General features: G+C 41.9%; 1 protein-coding gene across 2 annotated transcripts in view; it reads right to left on the reverse strand.

Moving 5' to 3' along the window:
* Positions 1 to 8,323: 8,323 nt before the first annotated feature.
* Positions 8,324 to 17,500, reverse strand: part of LOC138966664 (inactive pancreatic lipase-related protein 1-like) — an 11,861-nt gene continuing 2,684 nt past the window's right edge. For both annotated transcript variants that reach the window (XM_070338963.1, XM_070338962.1), the window contains exons 2-6: positions 15,832 to 16,139; positions 13,551 to 13,779; positions 12,190 to 12,306; positions 10,829 to 10,951; positions 8,324 to 10,081 (exon numbers count right to left, since the gene is read on the reverse strand). In XM_070338963.1, coding sequence (XP_070195064.1) covers positions 9,849 to 10,081; positions 10,829 to 10,951; positions 12,190 to 12,306; positions 13,551 to 13,779; positions 15,832 to 16,139 — 1,010 coding nt within the window. In that variant the 3' untranslated portion in view covers positions 8,324 to 9,848. The remainder of the gene's footprint in view (positions 10,082 to 10,828; positions 10,952 to 12,189; positions 12,307 to 13,550; positions 13,780 to 15,831; positions 16,140 to 17,500) is intronic.

Here is a 17,500-nt window from a genome sequence, read left to right on the forward strand (position 1 = left end):
TTCCAAACAATTAATATGTTCAAAAGCTTCTTCCTTCGTCCACATTCCCCCTGTGGTGCTACCCTGACACTCCGCCACATAATTCTTCGTTAAAGTGTGTCGTACTAGTACACCGTGTCATCTGTATGTTAGTTCCTGGAACCTTTTTTGGGCAGGTTTTATCGCTCGTTACCTCTGATGTCGCAGTGAGTAGATACCCACTGCAAAACTATATTCTGTCCCGTAGTACTTAGAGCATTCAGTGTTTTGAAAGATTATGTTCAACATTTTCAGAATGTGTAGAAACAAGCGTGACAAAAATGAGAGAAATTTACCGGACAAACTCAATCATACAGATTTGTGAAAATGATGATATGGGTTGGGCGCGAAGACTCAATCCTCTAATAGCAAAGTGAAAAAAACACAACACAAAGACATATTTTTGTATGAGACATGTCTAAAGTTTCATCTGTCCTCCATTCAAGGGGCGCAGTGCTGTTTGTTCACCTGCCTGTCAAAATGAGCGTCTCCGTCGTGTTTTGCATTTCTTCGTGCATCGCATGTTTCTTAAAGATGTCTTCCTTCCATTCAGCGCTATATCTCTCAGAACACAAAACAAACTTTCACTTTGTTGGGGCTATCATAACTTTTGATTTTTAAAAAGAACACACATTTTAAAACGATTTAAAACAAAAAATATATAGTCTGGATCATGTCTTATTTTAAAGATTTACTTCCTTGAACATGGACAGTTTTCTTCTTTTTATCATATTAATTGCCTCCCTTGAATTTTATTTGTGCAACATTCTGAGACACGATCCAGACTTAAATTATTATTTTTTTAAATGTGTGTTCTTTTTAAAAATCAAAAGTTATACTCGTCGTAGTAGTCCCAACAAATTGAAAGTTTAATGTAACGATAGCACTGAACGTCTTGTGGCCTACAAAGTCAAGCATTGTGTTAATCACCGTAGCTTCGTCGAGCCTTTTACGTGGAATAATTCATCCTTCCACCTGGAAATTCGCCGACAATCAACAGCCTTGCTGCGGAGGGAACTCAAATTGGTAATGAGACACCACCACCCCCTATCCCCCCCCCCCCCAAAAAAAAAGGAAAAAAAAAAAGAAGAACAAGTCGCGTAAGGCGAAAATCATACAACATTTAGTCAAGCTGTCGAACTCACAGAATGAAACTGAACGCAATGCAATTTTTCAGCAAGACCGTATACTCGTAGCATCGTAAGTCGAAATTGACAAGAAGAGCGGGGTAGTAGCTGCGCTGAGAAGGATAGCACGCTTTTCCGAGTGTACCCGGCTCTCTTCGTTTTAACTTTCTGAGCGTGTTTTTAATTCAAACATATCATATCTATATGTGTTTGGAATTAGGAACCGACAAGGAATACGATGAAAGTGTTTTTAACTTGATTTCAAACATTTAACTTTGATTATAATTTTTATATTTTTAATTTTCAGAGCTTGTTTTTAATCCAAATATAACATATTTATATATTTTTGGAATCAGAAAATGATGAAGAATAAGATGAACGTAAATTTGGATCGTTTTCTAAAAAAATATTTTTTTACAATTTTCAAATTTGTAATGACTAAACTCATCAATTAGTTTTCAAGACACCAAGCTGAAATGCAATACCAAGGTCCGGCCTTTCTCGAAGATTGCTTGGCCAAAATTTCAATCAATTTGATTGAAAAATGAGGGTGTGACAGTTCCGCCTCAACTTTTACAAAAAGCCGGATATGACGTCATCAAAGGTATTTATCGAAAAGAAGAAAAACACATCCGGGGATATCATTCCCAGGAACTCTCATGTAAAATTTCATAAAGATCGGTCTAGTAGTTTAGTCGGAATCGCTCTATACACACGCACACTCACACACACGCACACGCACATATACACCACAACCCTCGTCTCGATTTAGTCAAAACTTGACTACATGTAAAAAGGAATTAATCAGGCTTTTGATTTTTGATATGTGTCAACTTTGAGGGATGCTCTTATTATTTTCACATTGTCAAGATTTGTCTCAATATTTTCAGATTGACCAGGTGGCAACCTATTTTTACATTTAGTCAAGTTTTGACTAAATGTTTTAACATAGAGCACGGGGGATAACCGGCTATAAAGTGGTAAGCTGGTGAACAGTGGTCAACCGTCGATTCGGCCTTCATTTTCCTGTTTTACCACACAGTTGTTGATCTCTGTCAGGATTAAAGGTGAGCTACTGCTTTTGCGATGACTAACTTTGTTTCGAAATGCATAAAATGTTGAAAAAGGATTTGCGTTTTCCCGTATTTGTATTTTAAGGTCAGAAATCTTGGCGACGAAGCACTGGAAATGGCTGCTCGGTGGATATCAAAGTTAGAAATGTGCTTGTTTTTACCAAAGCAGCTCGTATACAGCTTAGGTACGGGAGTCTTAGTGACAAAGGAGTCATACTTGATGCAAGGAGTGCTATTGTGGGGTTGGAATCATTCGTAAGAACGTGCAGGCGAGAGGCGGTCGAATATGTGAGATGATCGTACACCGGGTTGCCGACCGTCGCGAATGGGGCAGCAGACGCATAATCCGGTTTGATGCATAATTATCTGTTAAATTAGACATTCGAAAACGCTTCCTCTCTCCCTTCCTTTCTCTCTCTCTCTCTCTCTCTCTCTCTCTCTCTCTCTCTCTCTCTCTCTCTCTCTCTCTCTCTCTCTGTTCCGTCACTGAATAGTCAGTCGTTGCTCACCCCCCCCCCGACTAACCTTTAATGTAATCATGAATTAGCGTGACTGTCATTCGTTAATTAGCCATCCACTGAGCATAGAACAATACTTTGAGGGGGGGGGGGGGAGGCACACGGTGAGGAGGTAGTCGCTGTAGGTGTATGTCGTCAGTTTGATGTCTGCTGTCCTTGGTGCCGCGGCCGGGGATTGGGAAGCGGGTAAAGGGCGGGGTGGAATAGGAGCAGAGGAAAATTACATAATATAACTGGCCCGTGCCACTGAAATGTATTACCCACCGAAAGCCAAAACACCGGCAGACTCAACTGAAGAGGAGAGTCTCACCGCAGCATTGTTCTTCTGATTTTCTTATGTCATTGTTGTCATTTAATCGGCCTGTAATGGATTGTCCAGGTTTGAGGCGAGCGAGTTGTTAAATATATACTATATATTTCACTGTGTGTGTGTGTGTGTGTGTGTGTGTGTGTGTGTGTGTGTGTGTGTGTGTGTGTGTGTGTGTGTGTGTGTGTGTGTGTGTGTGTGTGTGTGTGTTTATGTGTGTGTGTTGGTGGGGGGAGGGGAGTGTTGTGTTTGGGATGCGGATTTAGCATGTTGTTAAAACATCAGTAAAATGATGTAACAGAAGTACTCTGTATGTGTTATTTAGACAGTGGTATTTCCCTCAACTAGATTGACAGACCAAAGAGGAAGTGCAAGTGCCTTTTCCAGTGTAAATGAGACCACCTTTTCTTGTGGAAAATGTCAATATATTCAGGCAGTGGGATACCCCTGTGGCGCAAGAAGCCAACAGATTTGGTCTTGTGTAAGAACCCTTTCCGAGGCTGTTTTAATACTGAGTTAAACATTCCTCTCAATGGACAAACAAATTACATGGCTTATGCTTACCACAAGCAACAGAGTGGCAGAAAGTTGATTGAATGTTCAATTTTTGCTCAGGTTACCATGTATCAGGACAATGTCTTGTACAGTGGAACCCCTATTTTAAGACTCCCTCCCTTTTAATTTTAAGGCCCTGGGTGTTTTTGTAACATATTTTCTGTTCATAACCTCTGAAAATGTACAACAATTTTAAGACTCCCTTCCTTTTAAGACCTGATTGTCTCAGATTTGTAAAAGGTCTTGCATGGGGGGTTCCACTGTTTGGTTTTCTTCTACCATAAAACACACTGGTTGAAATGATGATGATGATGATGATGATGTGAATGAAGATGATGACAGAATATGCACATGAGAATATGTACATCAGAGCATGGTGTTTGTTGTGAAGAAATACAGACACCGACACACATTACTCCAGTTTCTTGGCAACAAAATGCAAACATTTATTCAAACCGTCATCTCAATACACAATTTAGTGATGGTGTGTGATGAATGACAATAAAAACACAAGATTAATGTGGACTCTAAATCAAAATAAAACAGATACTAAAGTCAACCCTTGGTCTTTTGCCAGCTGCAAAATATTTAGAACAGATGTAAGTAATGTATAAAACTGAGGGAACAGAACAAGGAACGTGAAGCAAAATCAAACCATTTCGTCAATCTGTCGGCTTGAATCGAAACTGTCTTCACAGTAACACTGAAAATCTGAGATATATTATCTACAACAATACTCCTGAGGGTGGGCAAGCCAAAAGGTGAAACGGGTCGATTGTTTCCGCGAAATATGCGGCGAATATACGACACAATGAGGGTGTATCAGTGACACCTTAACTTTCACCAGAAGTCGGGTATGAAGTCATATAAAATATCTACAAAACAAATGGGGAAAGATCTCTGGGGTATCATTTGGAAGTCTTTGTAGGTGAAGTTTAATGAAGATCGATTCATTATTTTTTTTCTCAATTGCTCCACACACACATGGAGACAGTGACAAACAATGAACAGGGGCGCACTCACACGAAAACACACACACACACACACACACACACACACACACACACACACACTGAGCCACGCACACCATCAGGACTGGGTGGCCGAGTGGTAACGCACTTGCGCTCGGAAGCGAGAGGTTGTGAGTTCGACCCTGGGTCAGGGCGTTAGCAGTTTTCTCCCCCCTTTCCTAACCTAGGTGGTGGGTTCAAGTGCTAGTCTTTCGGATGAGACGAAAAACCGAGGTCCCTTCGTGTACACTACATTGAGGTCTGCACGTTAAAGATCCCACGATTGACAAAAGGGTCTTTCCTGGCAAAATTGTATAGGCATAGATAAAAAAAAAATGTCCACCAAAATACCCGTGTGACTTGGAATAATAGGCCGTGAAAAGTAGGATATGCGCCGAAATGGCTGCGATCTGCTGGTCGATGTGACTGCGTGCTGTATTGTGTAAAAAATTCCATCTCACACGGCATAAATAGATCCCTGCGCCTTGAGTCCGAGTCTGGAGATACGCGCGCGATATAAGACTTCATATAACATAACCACTTTCACTTTCAATACCACTGTCACCACCCTCGTCTCGATTCCTGGTCTATCTACAAACATTGAGTCAAAATTTGACTACATGAACAAAATCTAGTACAAAAAGAAAAGAAGAGGAAACTGCACATTTCAAATCTGCTGAAATTACTCAATATTTGGGCATTTCTTGCAGTGGCGGGTTAGATTTGCTTTCCATTTATACATTTTCCAGCATCCATCACAACAAAACCGTCTGCCCTCGTGGCACCTCCTATGGTCAGCTAACCCTGACCCGCTGCACAAAAACATAGCACATTTGTGACACCCATAGGGCTTCAGCCCCCCACAAGATCGACAGTGCTGTGTGAGCGATCCTTTCATGCCAAATGCCTTGCCACATTTTCCGCATTTAAAAGGCCTCTGCGACATGGACATTTTTGTTAAGATTGTCCAACAAAGCTGGCCTTTTGAATGTTTTCAGGCATCCTGCAACAGGGCGGACAACAGGGTCACCTTCATAATGCACAGTGTCCAAATGTCTTTGTAGCTGTTGCTTGCGAAGGAAAGATCTGTCACAGTGGAAGCACATCTCAGATGCATGGGTGAGTGTCCCTGCATGCACAGGCGCAGACACGTCTTCTTCCTCCACCTGTGCTTCAAGGATTTCCTCTTCACTGGAAGCCATACCTGTGGAACAGATGCTCCATACCCATTAGCACCCGAGTACTTCTCATATAATTCGCGCGCGCTCGTGTGTGTGTGTGTGTGTGTGTGTGTGTGTGTGTGTGTGTGTGTGTGTGTGTGTGTGTGTGTGTGTGTGTGTGTGTCTGTGTGTGCGTGTGCGTGTGGGTGTGTGTGTGTGTGTGTGTGTTCTCAATGTCGTCAGAATGCATCGTTTCTTTTCTAATGCTTTTTCCTGTTTGCCATCCCAGTAAGCCGCTCTTTTCAGCGAAAGTTAGCCTGAGCTTTATGCTGGCTTTGATAGCGTGTTTGTGCTTAATTCATTCTTTGTGTGCCGGTGAATACTTAAAACTGAGGTACATGTAGAACCAGCGGCATAATTATGTAGCTGTGACCAAATGTGGCAAGGAAGAAAAAGCTCACACCCAAACAAGTCGCGTAAGGCGAAATTACTACATTTAGTCAAGCTGTGGAACTCACAGAATGAAACTGAACGTAGTCCGCCGCTAGTGCAAAAGGCAGTGAAAGTGACGAGCCTGTTTGGCGCGGTAGCGATTGCGCTGTGCTTCATAGCACGCTTTACTGTACCTCTCTTCGTTTTAACTTTCTGAGCGTGTTTTTAATCCAAACATATCATATCTATATGTTTTTGGAATTAGGAACCGACAAGGAATAAGATGAAATAGTTTTTAAAACGATTTCGGAAATTTAATTTTGATCATAATTTTTATATTTTTAATTTTCAGAGCTTGTTTTTAATCCAAATATAACATATGTATATGTTTTTGGAATCAGAACATGATAAAGAATAAGATGAACGTAAATTTGGATCGTTTTATTAAAACAATTGTTTTTTTACAATTTTCAGATTTTTAATGACCAAAGTCATTAATTAATTTTTAAGCCACCAAGCTGAAATGCAATACCGAAGACTGGCTTTTGTCGAAAATTGCTAGGCCAAAATTTCAATCAATTTGATTGAAAAATAAGGGTGTGACAGTGCCGCATCAACTTTTACAAAAAGCCGGATATGACGTCATCAAAGACATTTATCGAAAAAAATGAAACAAACGTCCGGGGATATCATTCCCAGGAACTCTCATGTCAAATTTCATAAAGATTGGTCCAGTAGTTTAGTCTGAATCGCTCTACACACACACACAGACAGACAGACACACACACACACACACGCACGCACGCACATACACCACGACCCTCGTCTCGATTCCCCCTCTACGTTAAAACATTTAGTCAAAACTTGACTAAATGTAAAAAGGACAGACTCTCAGATAAGCACACAATGAACAACAGCACAAGAATCCTTTGAACAAAAAAAAACAACCACGCACACCATCTCAGTTTTACACCAGTACAGTCAACGATGACTAAGGCCAAACAAAAACAAGTCGCGTAAGGCGAAAATACAATATTTAGTCAAGTAGCTGTCGAACTCACAGAATGAAACTGAACGCAATGTCATTTTTCAGCAAGACCGTATACTCGTAGCATCGTCAGTCCACCGCTCATGGCAAAGGCAGTGAAATTGACAAGAAGAGCGGGGTAGTAGTTGCGCTAAGAAGGATAGCACGCTTTTCTGTACCTCTCTTTGTTTTAACTTTCTGAGCGTGTTTTTAATCCAAACATATCATATCTATATGTTTTTGGAATCAGGAACCGACAAGGAATAAGATGAAAGAGTTTTTAAATTGATTTGGACAATTTAATTTTGATAATAATTTTTATATATTTAATTTTCAGAGCTTGTTCTGCATTCACAAATGAACGGAGGGGCCTCATATCAAATGTACCACTGTACTGGGACTCATAAGCTTAACTCAAAATCGGCGTTTTTCGCTTTCCATAAGACCAGGTGGTTGGAGTTAATACCCCCATTCCACACAACCGTTCTAGGTCCCGTTCCCGTACCGACCAAGGACGGCTGCCACAACAATGGAATGCTGCGCAAACGGCCGTTTTTGGCATCTTTGAGCAGCGTCTGACCATAGTGGCAGCTGTCCTTGGTCGGTACGGAAACGGGACCTAGAACGGTTGTGTGGAAAGTGGATATGACAAATGTGTGTGAGAGCGCTACCGTTGCGTTACCGTTGTTTTAAGTTCCTTTAACGATCTAAGCGTTCCGTTACCAATGGGTTAAGGTTCCATTACCGTTCATTCTGATCGGGAGGGGAACGGCTAACATGCACACTGACACAGACACAGACACAGACAGACAGACAGACAGACACACACACACACACACACACACACACACACACACACACACATACACACACACACACACACACGCACGCACACACACACACACACACACACACACACACACACACAAATACACCAGGCTAACACACAGACTCAGACAGACAAACACAACACACTCACAAATCCCCCGCCACCCCTTTTGAATGAAAAGCGCAATCATTTATACCATCTCATCCCCCTAGCCCCAAGAAACAGCGGGAACATGTATAGTGAGATTAAAAACACGAGGCAATGGCGAAGCGGGCGGTATTTGATGATATAACTTTGCACAAATAGCAACCATTCTACACAGCAAAAGCCATCAACACAACGTATGCATCAGATGTATGCAGCTCATAGTGCACATCATAAGTCTATTTAATTCCTTTTTGGCTCGATGTAGAACATTGGACAAAAGCCACACGCTCCGGTACATCTATCATCTTCACAGGTGGTATATAATTCAAAGCTCTTTCAAAGCGCTTTTTCAAGCGAGAGCGTTACAAATCCCTTCATATCAGTTTGACATCTTATTTCACATACATTATGAAGAGAAAGTCAGACATAGATAGACTGTGTGCAAGATATACACATTCCCGCGACGCTATGACGACAACCATTTTCATCACAGCGATAATGAGTATAGCTCGAAAGTGTGTCTGGGTGGTCGAGTGGTAACGCACTTGCGCTCGGAAGCGAGAGGTTGCGAGTTCGACCCTGGGTCAGGGCGTTAGCAATTTTCTCCCCCCTTTCCTAAACCTAGGTGGTGGGTTCAAGTGCTAGTCTTTCGGATGAGACGAAAAACCGAGGTCCCTTCGTGTACACTACATTGGGGTGTGCACGTTAAAGATCCCACGATTGACAAAAGGGTCTTTCCTGGCAAAATTGGTTAGGCATAGATAAAAAATGTCCACCAAAATACCCGTGTGACTTGGAATAATAGGCCGTGAAAAGTAGGATATGCGCCGAAATGGCTGCGATCTGCTGGTCGATGTGAATGCGTGATGTATTGTGTAAAAAAATTCCATCTCACACGGCATAAATAGATCCCTGCGCCTTGAGTCCGAGTCTGGAGATACGCGCGCGATATAAGACTTCATATAACATATATTAGTTGGACTGCTCATTTCACACACGTTTTGAAGAGATAGTCAGGTGTACGCTGCGTGGACATAAACATTGCTGCGACGCTCATGCTGATAAATATAGTTATCGCAGCAATAAATGCAATAATCATGCCGCGAAAGTTGTCTACAATTTCAGAGTAAAAGGAGGGGGTAGGAGGAGAGGAAGAAGAGGAGGAGGTGACTTTACCATGTGCAAGACATAAAACTGAAGATGATTATTGTCATCACAGCAATAGCAATTACACCTCAAAAGTCGTTGATAATGACACAGACGAAGGCGGAGAGAAAGGACGAGGAGGCCTACAAGTTGTGAAGCGGCACTTGTTTTATCTAGATACTTTAGAACACCTACACATATTCAAATAAATAGATAGATAAATAAATAACATTGATGTGGAGAAATGGTTTGGCATTTGTTGCGTATCAAGAAAGCTTCGTTTCGTACGCGATCCAACATTTTGTGATTAATTTGAATACCCATAATGCAAAGTCACGTCCTTCCTCTACAATTAACAACAACAGACAACGCTTTGAAACAGCTCTGACATTAATTGTGTTTTTTTAAATAGATAATTAATAACAACGATTTTAAGATTTCAGAATAGAATAAAATTGCCTAACCACTTTGAAATATGGCCTAGGTGTATACTCCAGCCTTAACAGAAGGGCTCCGTGCCAGTGGTAACGAGGTAATATTTTCCTGGCGCCGTGCTCTTGGAAGTCCGGTAGCCCATGGACGCGCAAGAAGAAGGAGAATTGCAAGCGCATTTTCCAGCCTTGAATTTCGCGTAGCTGTCACAGCGAGAAGATGGGTATGTGCACGTGATGATCGAGTCAACGTACAGATCATGGCTGCGAGAATGGCTGCAAGACACCGCTGTTTCTGCGCCTGAAAATTGACGGTGAAGAGACAGAGGAACTGATAAGTACACTTGGGCAAATACGATGATGACAACCAAATTGACAATGCATTGATTCAGGCAAATATGACGACGACGACATCCGGAGGACTTGTATTGAACGCGGTTCGACGTAATATCTTCTTCAACAGGTTACATAAGTAGTACACTGACGGAATGACTAAGCTAATCAATTAAATATAATGTAAAGTAAGGTAACAGTTTCGTGAAGCCTGTCCTTAATTGAGCCCGAAGTCGACTACGCGAAGACTTCGCGAAGTGTTTTTTTTACCGAAAACTCAGTGCAGCCTACTTCGCGAAGTATAGGGCTTACTTCACGTAGTCGACTTCGCCCAGTTAAGGAACGCCTTTACGCAAGCTTTTTGTTTTGCGTTTGAGTCCCGATTCTGTTTACTGACTTATTTACTTAATGCTGACAAGCATCCATAACGCTAACAGGCAAAACCCGTGCCATTTTAGGTATTAAAATATGTTATACACAACATGCGTGCAAGGCTCAACGCCCTCAGAGGCGAAACATGTAAGATAATCAAAGCACGGTTTAACATTTTAAATAATCGAGCGTCCGACCACCAATTCTAAGGTATTCATGTTACATGATGACATCATTACAAACCCCAAACAGAACTGTATATTGCTTATGGGGCGATTTGAGACTGTTTATCTTTTTAACGAGTACCCCTTTAGTTTATTAATGAACAAACACCTCTCCTTACCCAGCATATTCATGCTGAAGACGTCAAGTATGGCGCCAGAGACAGGTTTGGGACATCCTGCTTGATGTCCTCCGCCATTGGGATAGAAATCCACGTCACACCACGCGGACAAGGTACCGAACCCTGAATCAAAAATAACGAAGGATGATGAACGCTTCTGAAAGACTTGGCCTTTTTCAGGTCCGCTTGACCGAGATGGTCAAACACAAACGTATAAGAATTCGCTTGTAGGACTTGGAGATTTACGTGTTACACTTCATTGATTCATTTTATTGTTGTCCGAAGTTTCGGTTATTCAAGGAAAAAACAATATTTAAGATGTTGTTGAACTGATGCAATCGCCTGAACCTGAAACAGACCACCAGACAACGAAGTTCAAGACACGAAAACACTTTCAGATGGAAGTCAACGTTTTTGTTGCACTCGACCTAACTGGAAAGAGAGGAACAAGGCATGCAGTTGAAGGGAGACAAACCCGGATTTTTTACATCCCTGTGCAGCTGCAAGGTAAGAACATTATGGACGCTAGTATTATACTACGTACGGTCTGTTACTCAACGTGATCTTGTACTTCGCATTCTTCTTTTGACGTTGAATTCTCCTCACTACAACCGGGACGTGTATTGTGAGGCCCCTTCGATGACATAATATATCCATTTGAAGAACAACATTTAATGACAGGGCTCCCCAAAGTGTGCGTCTCTGCGTCCTATACACAATAGAAGCCGAAAACACGAACTAGAAATTCATGGAGGGGGTCCCCGGACGCACTAAACATAAAAAGTACGGGTCCCCGGACGCACTTATTTCCCGTTCCCCGAGTACTGTTTCAGATTGCAGTCGTTCTCTAAGTCTAGTGCAAGTATCAATGGCAATTTCGCAGTGGAATAACAACTGTGTGTGTGTGTGTGTGTGTGTTTCTCTCTGTGTGTGTGTGTGTGTGTGTGTGTGTTTAGTGTGTGTGTATGTGTGTGTGTGTGTGTGCGTGTGTGTGTATGTGTGTGTGTGTGCGTGTGTGTGTGCGTGTGTGTGTATGTACGTGTACGTGTGCGTGTGTGTGTGTGTGTGTGTTAGTGTGTGTGTGTGTGTGTGTGTGTGTGTGAACTTCAGCAAGGTTGACATTTCCACAAAGTTGAATGTCCTCTTGGAATAATCCGATAAAAAAAGACACTTAACATCACACTATGCGTGATCACAATTTGTTAAAAGTACCAGATGGTTGACCTGAAGGAGAAACTGTAGGGCCCAGCGGAGTCCCTACGGCGAACTGCAGACTTTATTACATCAACAACCTAGACAGTCTAGCATGGCGACTGGAACGCAGAAGAAGAAGAAGAAGAATATGTGGAGGTGACACTTACCCATGTCTTCCAGCGGGACACCATCAGAGTGGATGCAGTCCACCAGGTCGGCGTCAGTGGAGTCGATGCGCACGGCAGGGTCCGTAGATTCGAACAAGGGGCCCGCGGGGTCCATACCTAAGTTGAGGACAATCATGCAACAGTCTTTGATTTGATGCGTATCATCACGACATTTATGTCCGTGAATGTGTTCACATATACATCACTTCGAAATAACACGAAATATTTTTTTCTTATTTAAAAGGAAACCAAAGTTGTATTCATGAACAGCATTTATAAGGAATCATGAGACAACTGTTATTGTCATGTGACTGCTGTAAAAGCAAAGGGAACTAATTCAGTTAATTCGTACTATGATGCAAATGAGGACATTGATATCAAGTTACGTCAAATTTTGAATTATCAAGTTTCAATGGATTTAAATGAATAAACTGTTTTAGTCACTAAACACACACAAGCAAAAGGAACCACTCACCAGGCCTAACCAAACAACACACGTTAACTGACGTATGTCCAAATTAAAACATACTTTCCGATACCCTCCCACCGCTCTACAAAACCCTTTGAATTTAGTTCATTGAAAAAAAAACCAACTTCTAACAGGAAGCAGTCAGGGTGTTGATTTGTGGTATGTGTCCAATAGGAAGGTTTCCGCCAGTTATCTCTCTGAGGTTTTGGGTGCTTAGCGAGTACCGTTCACCTTGCGGGGGCATAAAACATCGAGGTTACAAGCAGGGTCAAGGGGAAGGTCGGCTGGGCGGACAGGAGTATGACGGCTTACTAGTGTCAAAACCTGGTGTTACCCATTATCACGTGATAATTACTAATTAACGCTGTCAGTTACTGTTTTCATCTGTTAGTTACTAATTTTCACGCGAAAATTACTAATGTTTAGTTTTGGCACTAGCAATCCGTCAGGAAGGGAGCCAACACTAAAAATTAGTAATTAACAGGTGAAAGTGAAAAATTAGTAATTTTCCCGGAAAAATTAGTAATTAACACGTGAAAATGGTAATTATCAAGGGAAAATTACTAATTTTCCCTTGATAATTACAATTATGAGGTTTTGGCACTAGTAAGCCGTCATACAGGAGACTTCAATAGGGAGGTTTCCACCAGTTATCTCTCTTTGAGGTTTTGGGTGCTTAGAGAGTACCGTACCTCTTGCGGGGCATAAAACATCGAGGTCACAAGCAGGGTCAAGGGGAAGGTCGCTGGGCGGACAGGAGACTATTGGAAAGAGGGTCATATCCCACGCAAAGGCTTGGCCAGATCTGAGATGGTGAGCTGAGCCCAACTGTTTTCACGGGAAAGAGTGTGTCTTTAATTTCTCGAGAAAAAACTCCGACAATACAATGTACCTGAAATACGAGCGATTCCACGAGCGTCAGACCCCACGTAGCCAGCGATATGCGCCCCGAGACTGTGCCCCATCAAATGTACACGAGACATGCTGACGTTGTGCGCATTTCTCAGTGACGTCAGAAAGTGTGCTGTGACGGCCCCGACCACTCTGGTATTGGCCACTGCCTTGGGGTAGACAGCGTGGGCTCCCGGTCCCCATGCCACCTTGATGACGTTGTAATGTCCCTGAAAAATGAGAATGCCCGTGTATATGTAAGTTTATATCGAGAGATTATCATCGGAAGAAAGAAAGAAAGAAACAAGTCGCGTAAGGCGAAAATACAATATTTAGTCAAGTAGCTGTCGAACTCACAGAATGAAACTGAACGCAATGCCATTTTTCAGCAAGACCGTATACTTGTAGCATCGTCAGTCCACCGCTCATGGCAAAGGCAATGAAATTGACAAGAAGAGCGGGGTAGTAGTTGCGCTAAGAAGGATAGCACGCTTTTCTGTACCTCTCTTTGTTTTAACTTTCTGAGCGTGTTTTTAATCCAAACATATCATATCTATATGTTTTTGGAATCAGGAACCGACAAGGAATAAGATGAAAGTGTTTTTAAATTGATTTGGACAATTTAATTTTGATAATAATTTTTATATATTTAATTTTCAGAGCTTGTTTTTAATCTGAATATAACATATTTATATGTTTTTGGAATCAGCAAATGATGGAGAATAAGATAAACGTAAATTTGGATCGTTTTATAAATTTTTTTTTTTTTTTTACAATTTTCCGATTTTTAATGACCAAAGTCATTAATTAATTTGTAAGCTACCAAGCTGAAATGCAATACCGAACCCCGGGCTTCGTCGAAGATTACTTGACCAAAATTTGAACCAATTTGGTTGAAAAATGAGGGCGTGACAGTGCCGCCTCAACTTTCACGAAAAGCCGGATATGACGTCATCAAAGACATTTATCCAAAAAATGAAAAAAACGTTCGGGGATTTCATACCCAGGAACTCTCATGTCAAATTTCATAAAGATCGGTTCAGTAGTTTAGTCTGAATCGCTCTACACACACACACACAGACACACACGCACGCACACACATACGCACATACACCACGACCCTCGTTTCGATTCCCCCTCGATGTTAAAATATTTAGTCAAAACTTGACTAAATATAAAAACAAGTCGCGTAAGGCGAAAATACAATATTTAGTCAAGTAGCTGCCATTTTTCAGCAAGACCGTATACTCGTAGCATCGTCAGTCCACCGCTCATGGCAAAGGCAGTGAAATTGACAAGAAGAGCGGGGTAGTAGTTGCGCTAAGAAGGATAGCACGCTTTTCTGTACCTCTTTTTGTTTTAACTTTCTGAGCGTGTTTTTAATCCAAACATATCATATCTATATGTTTTTGGAATCAGGAACCGACAAGGAATAAGATGAAAGTGTTTTTAAATTGATTTGGACAATTTAATTTTGATAATAATTTTTATATATTTAATTTTCAGAGCTTGTTTTTAATCCGAATATAACATATTTATATGTTTTTGGAATCAGCAAATGATGGAAAATAAGATAAACGTAAATTTGGATCGTTTTATAAATGTTTATTTTTTTTTACAATTTTCCGATTTTTAATGACCAAAGTCATTAATTAATTTTTAAGCCACCAAGCTGAAATGCAATACCGAACCCCGGGCTTCGTCGAAGATTACTTGACCAAAATTTGAACCAATTTGGTTGAAAAATGAGGGCGTGACAGTGCCGCCTCAACTTTCACGAAAAGCCGGATATGACGTCATCAAAGACATTTATCAAAAAAATGAAAAAAACGTATGGGGATATCATACCCAGGAACTTTCATGTCAAATTTCATAAAGATCGGTCCAGTAGTTTGGTCTGAATCGCTCTACACGCACGCACACACACACACACACATACACACACACACACACACACACATACACCACGACCCTCGTCTCGATTCCCCCTCGATGTTAAAATATTTAGTCAAAACTTGACTAAATATAAAAAGAAAGCAATATAGAAAGAAATGAAGAAAGAAAAAAAGAAAAAGAAAAAAAGAAACCAAGAAATAAAGAAAGAAAGAAAGAAGAAGAAAAGAAACGCAGACAGATAACACACGACACACAGACACACAGACACAAAGACACACACACACACACACACACACACACACACACACACACACACACACACACATACACACATACACACACACCCACACTCAACCGCAGGCACAACCACACACACACACACACACCGCTTGAAGTAGAGCCCTCGTCATATTGACCACCCAGTAGTCCATGCCGTCATTCATATACCCATGAATGATGACCTTGACCTCGGCATTGGGGTCAAAGTGCGTGCGCGAGATGATGTTCTCGGTGTTACGCCAGTCAAGGGCGTCACCCTCCAAAGGATTGGCACGGGTGTAAAGGGTCAAGGACACGCCAATTTTCTCAGGCGAGTTGGGCAACTCTCGCCACGAGTTAGTGAATGGTGCGTCATTGCGGAAGCATCCTAAGACGCCATAACACACTTTGGAATCGAAGATGTCGAGTAGCCCAGCTGAAACAAACATCAACAGAACAAACATTTAAAATCAGAATGCTGTTAGAACCTTATTTATTTAGGTATCACCAGGGATGAATCGTCAGCGGCTATCTTTATGGTATGTCTATGGTGTCAAAGAGGAGATAAGGATGAGGATAATATTTATACAGTCCCGTGAGGTTACCCTCATGGAAATTCGGGCTGCTTTCTCCCTGGGGAAAGCGAGCTGCCATACAATATACGGCGCTACCCATATTTTTTTCCTTTTTCCTGCATGCGTGTATTCATGTTTCCAAGCCATGAGACTTTTGCTGTGAACTTGGGTTCTTTATCGTGCGCATGCGTGCACACGGGGGTGTTCGGCCACCGAGGAGAGTCTGCACAAAGTTGACTCTGGGAAATAAATCCCTCGCCGAACGTGGGGATCGAACCCACGCCGATAGCGACAACTGGTTTTGAAGCCAGCGCTGCTACCGACTAAGCTATTTCCCCGCCCTATGGAGATAGGGTCTACTATGTCGTATCCATGACTTTGTACTAGATTAGTCTAATAAGACGATTTGATAGTTTAGCCTTTCGAGAGGCTTGGATGACGTCAGAGATTGATGTAGTGCGGCAAGGCGGCAGTTGTATCCTGATATGCAATAACTGAACTGCAGACATGAAACCGAACGGTCTTGTCTTTGATATATATGTGAATCTGTGGATGACCAACAACGCGTATATTACAGACTATACCGAGACATATAGCCTATAAAGCGACATGATAGTAATAGGCGACTTGCCCCATCGTCCAGCGCCGCCAAGTCGCGCGATAAATCTGCGTAAACTTGCGTGGCCTTGCGAGATCTCCCCCAAAATGCGGGCATGTTCGGATAGCTCTGTGAGAGGTTGCGTTTCAGTGCGGACACTTCGCCTTGAACATTGTGAATTTGCACTGTGAGCAGTGGGCTCAGCAATGATAGCCGCAAAAATAATCCAAAAGTTCGTTCAAAGTACCCAAGCATGGCCCGTGCAAAAAGGAAAGGCGATCAAGTTTAAAAAAAAAAATTGTGTTAACACAAGCCAGAGAACACCAGCGCATGTGAGAGCAAAAAGTTTGTCCGCAGGGAAGTGAACCTTCCTTTTCTTTCGCACCGGAGAGCTATTCAAGCGGGGAATACTATTGTGCAAGTTGGCTATTCAGAGTCAAAGAATGGCGGTAAACAAACTAACAAGTCGCGTAAGGCGAAAATACAACATTTAGTCAAGTAGCTGTCGAACTCACAGAATGAAACTGAACGCAATGCAACGCAGCAAGACCGTATACTCGTAGCATCGTCAGTCCACCGCTCATGGCAAAGGCAGTGACATTGACAAGAAGAGCGGGGTAGTAG

This window comes from Littorina saxatilis, linkage group LG5, assembly GCF_037325665.1.
Source record: "Littorina saxatilis isolate snail1 linkage group LG5, US_GU_Lsax_2.0, whole genome shotgun sequence".
NCBI classification, from domain to species: Eukaryota; Metazoa; Mollusca; class Gastropoda; order Littorinimorpha; family Littorinidae; genus Littorina; species Littorina saxatilis.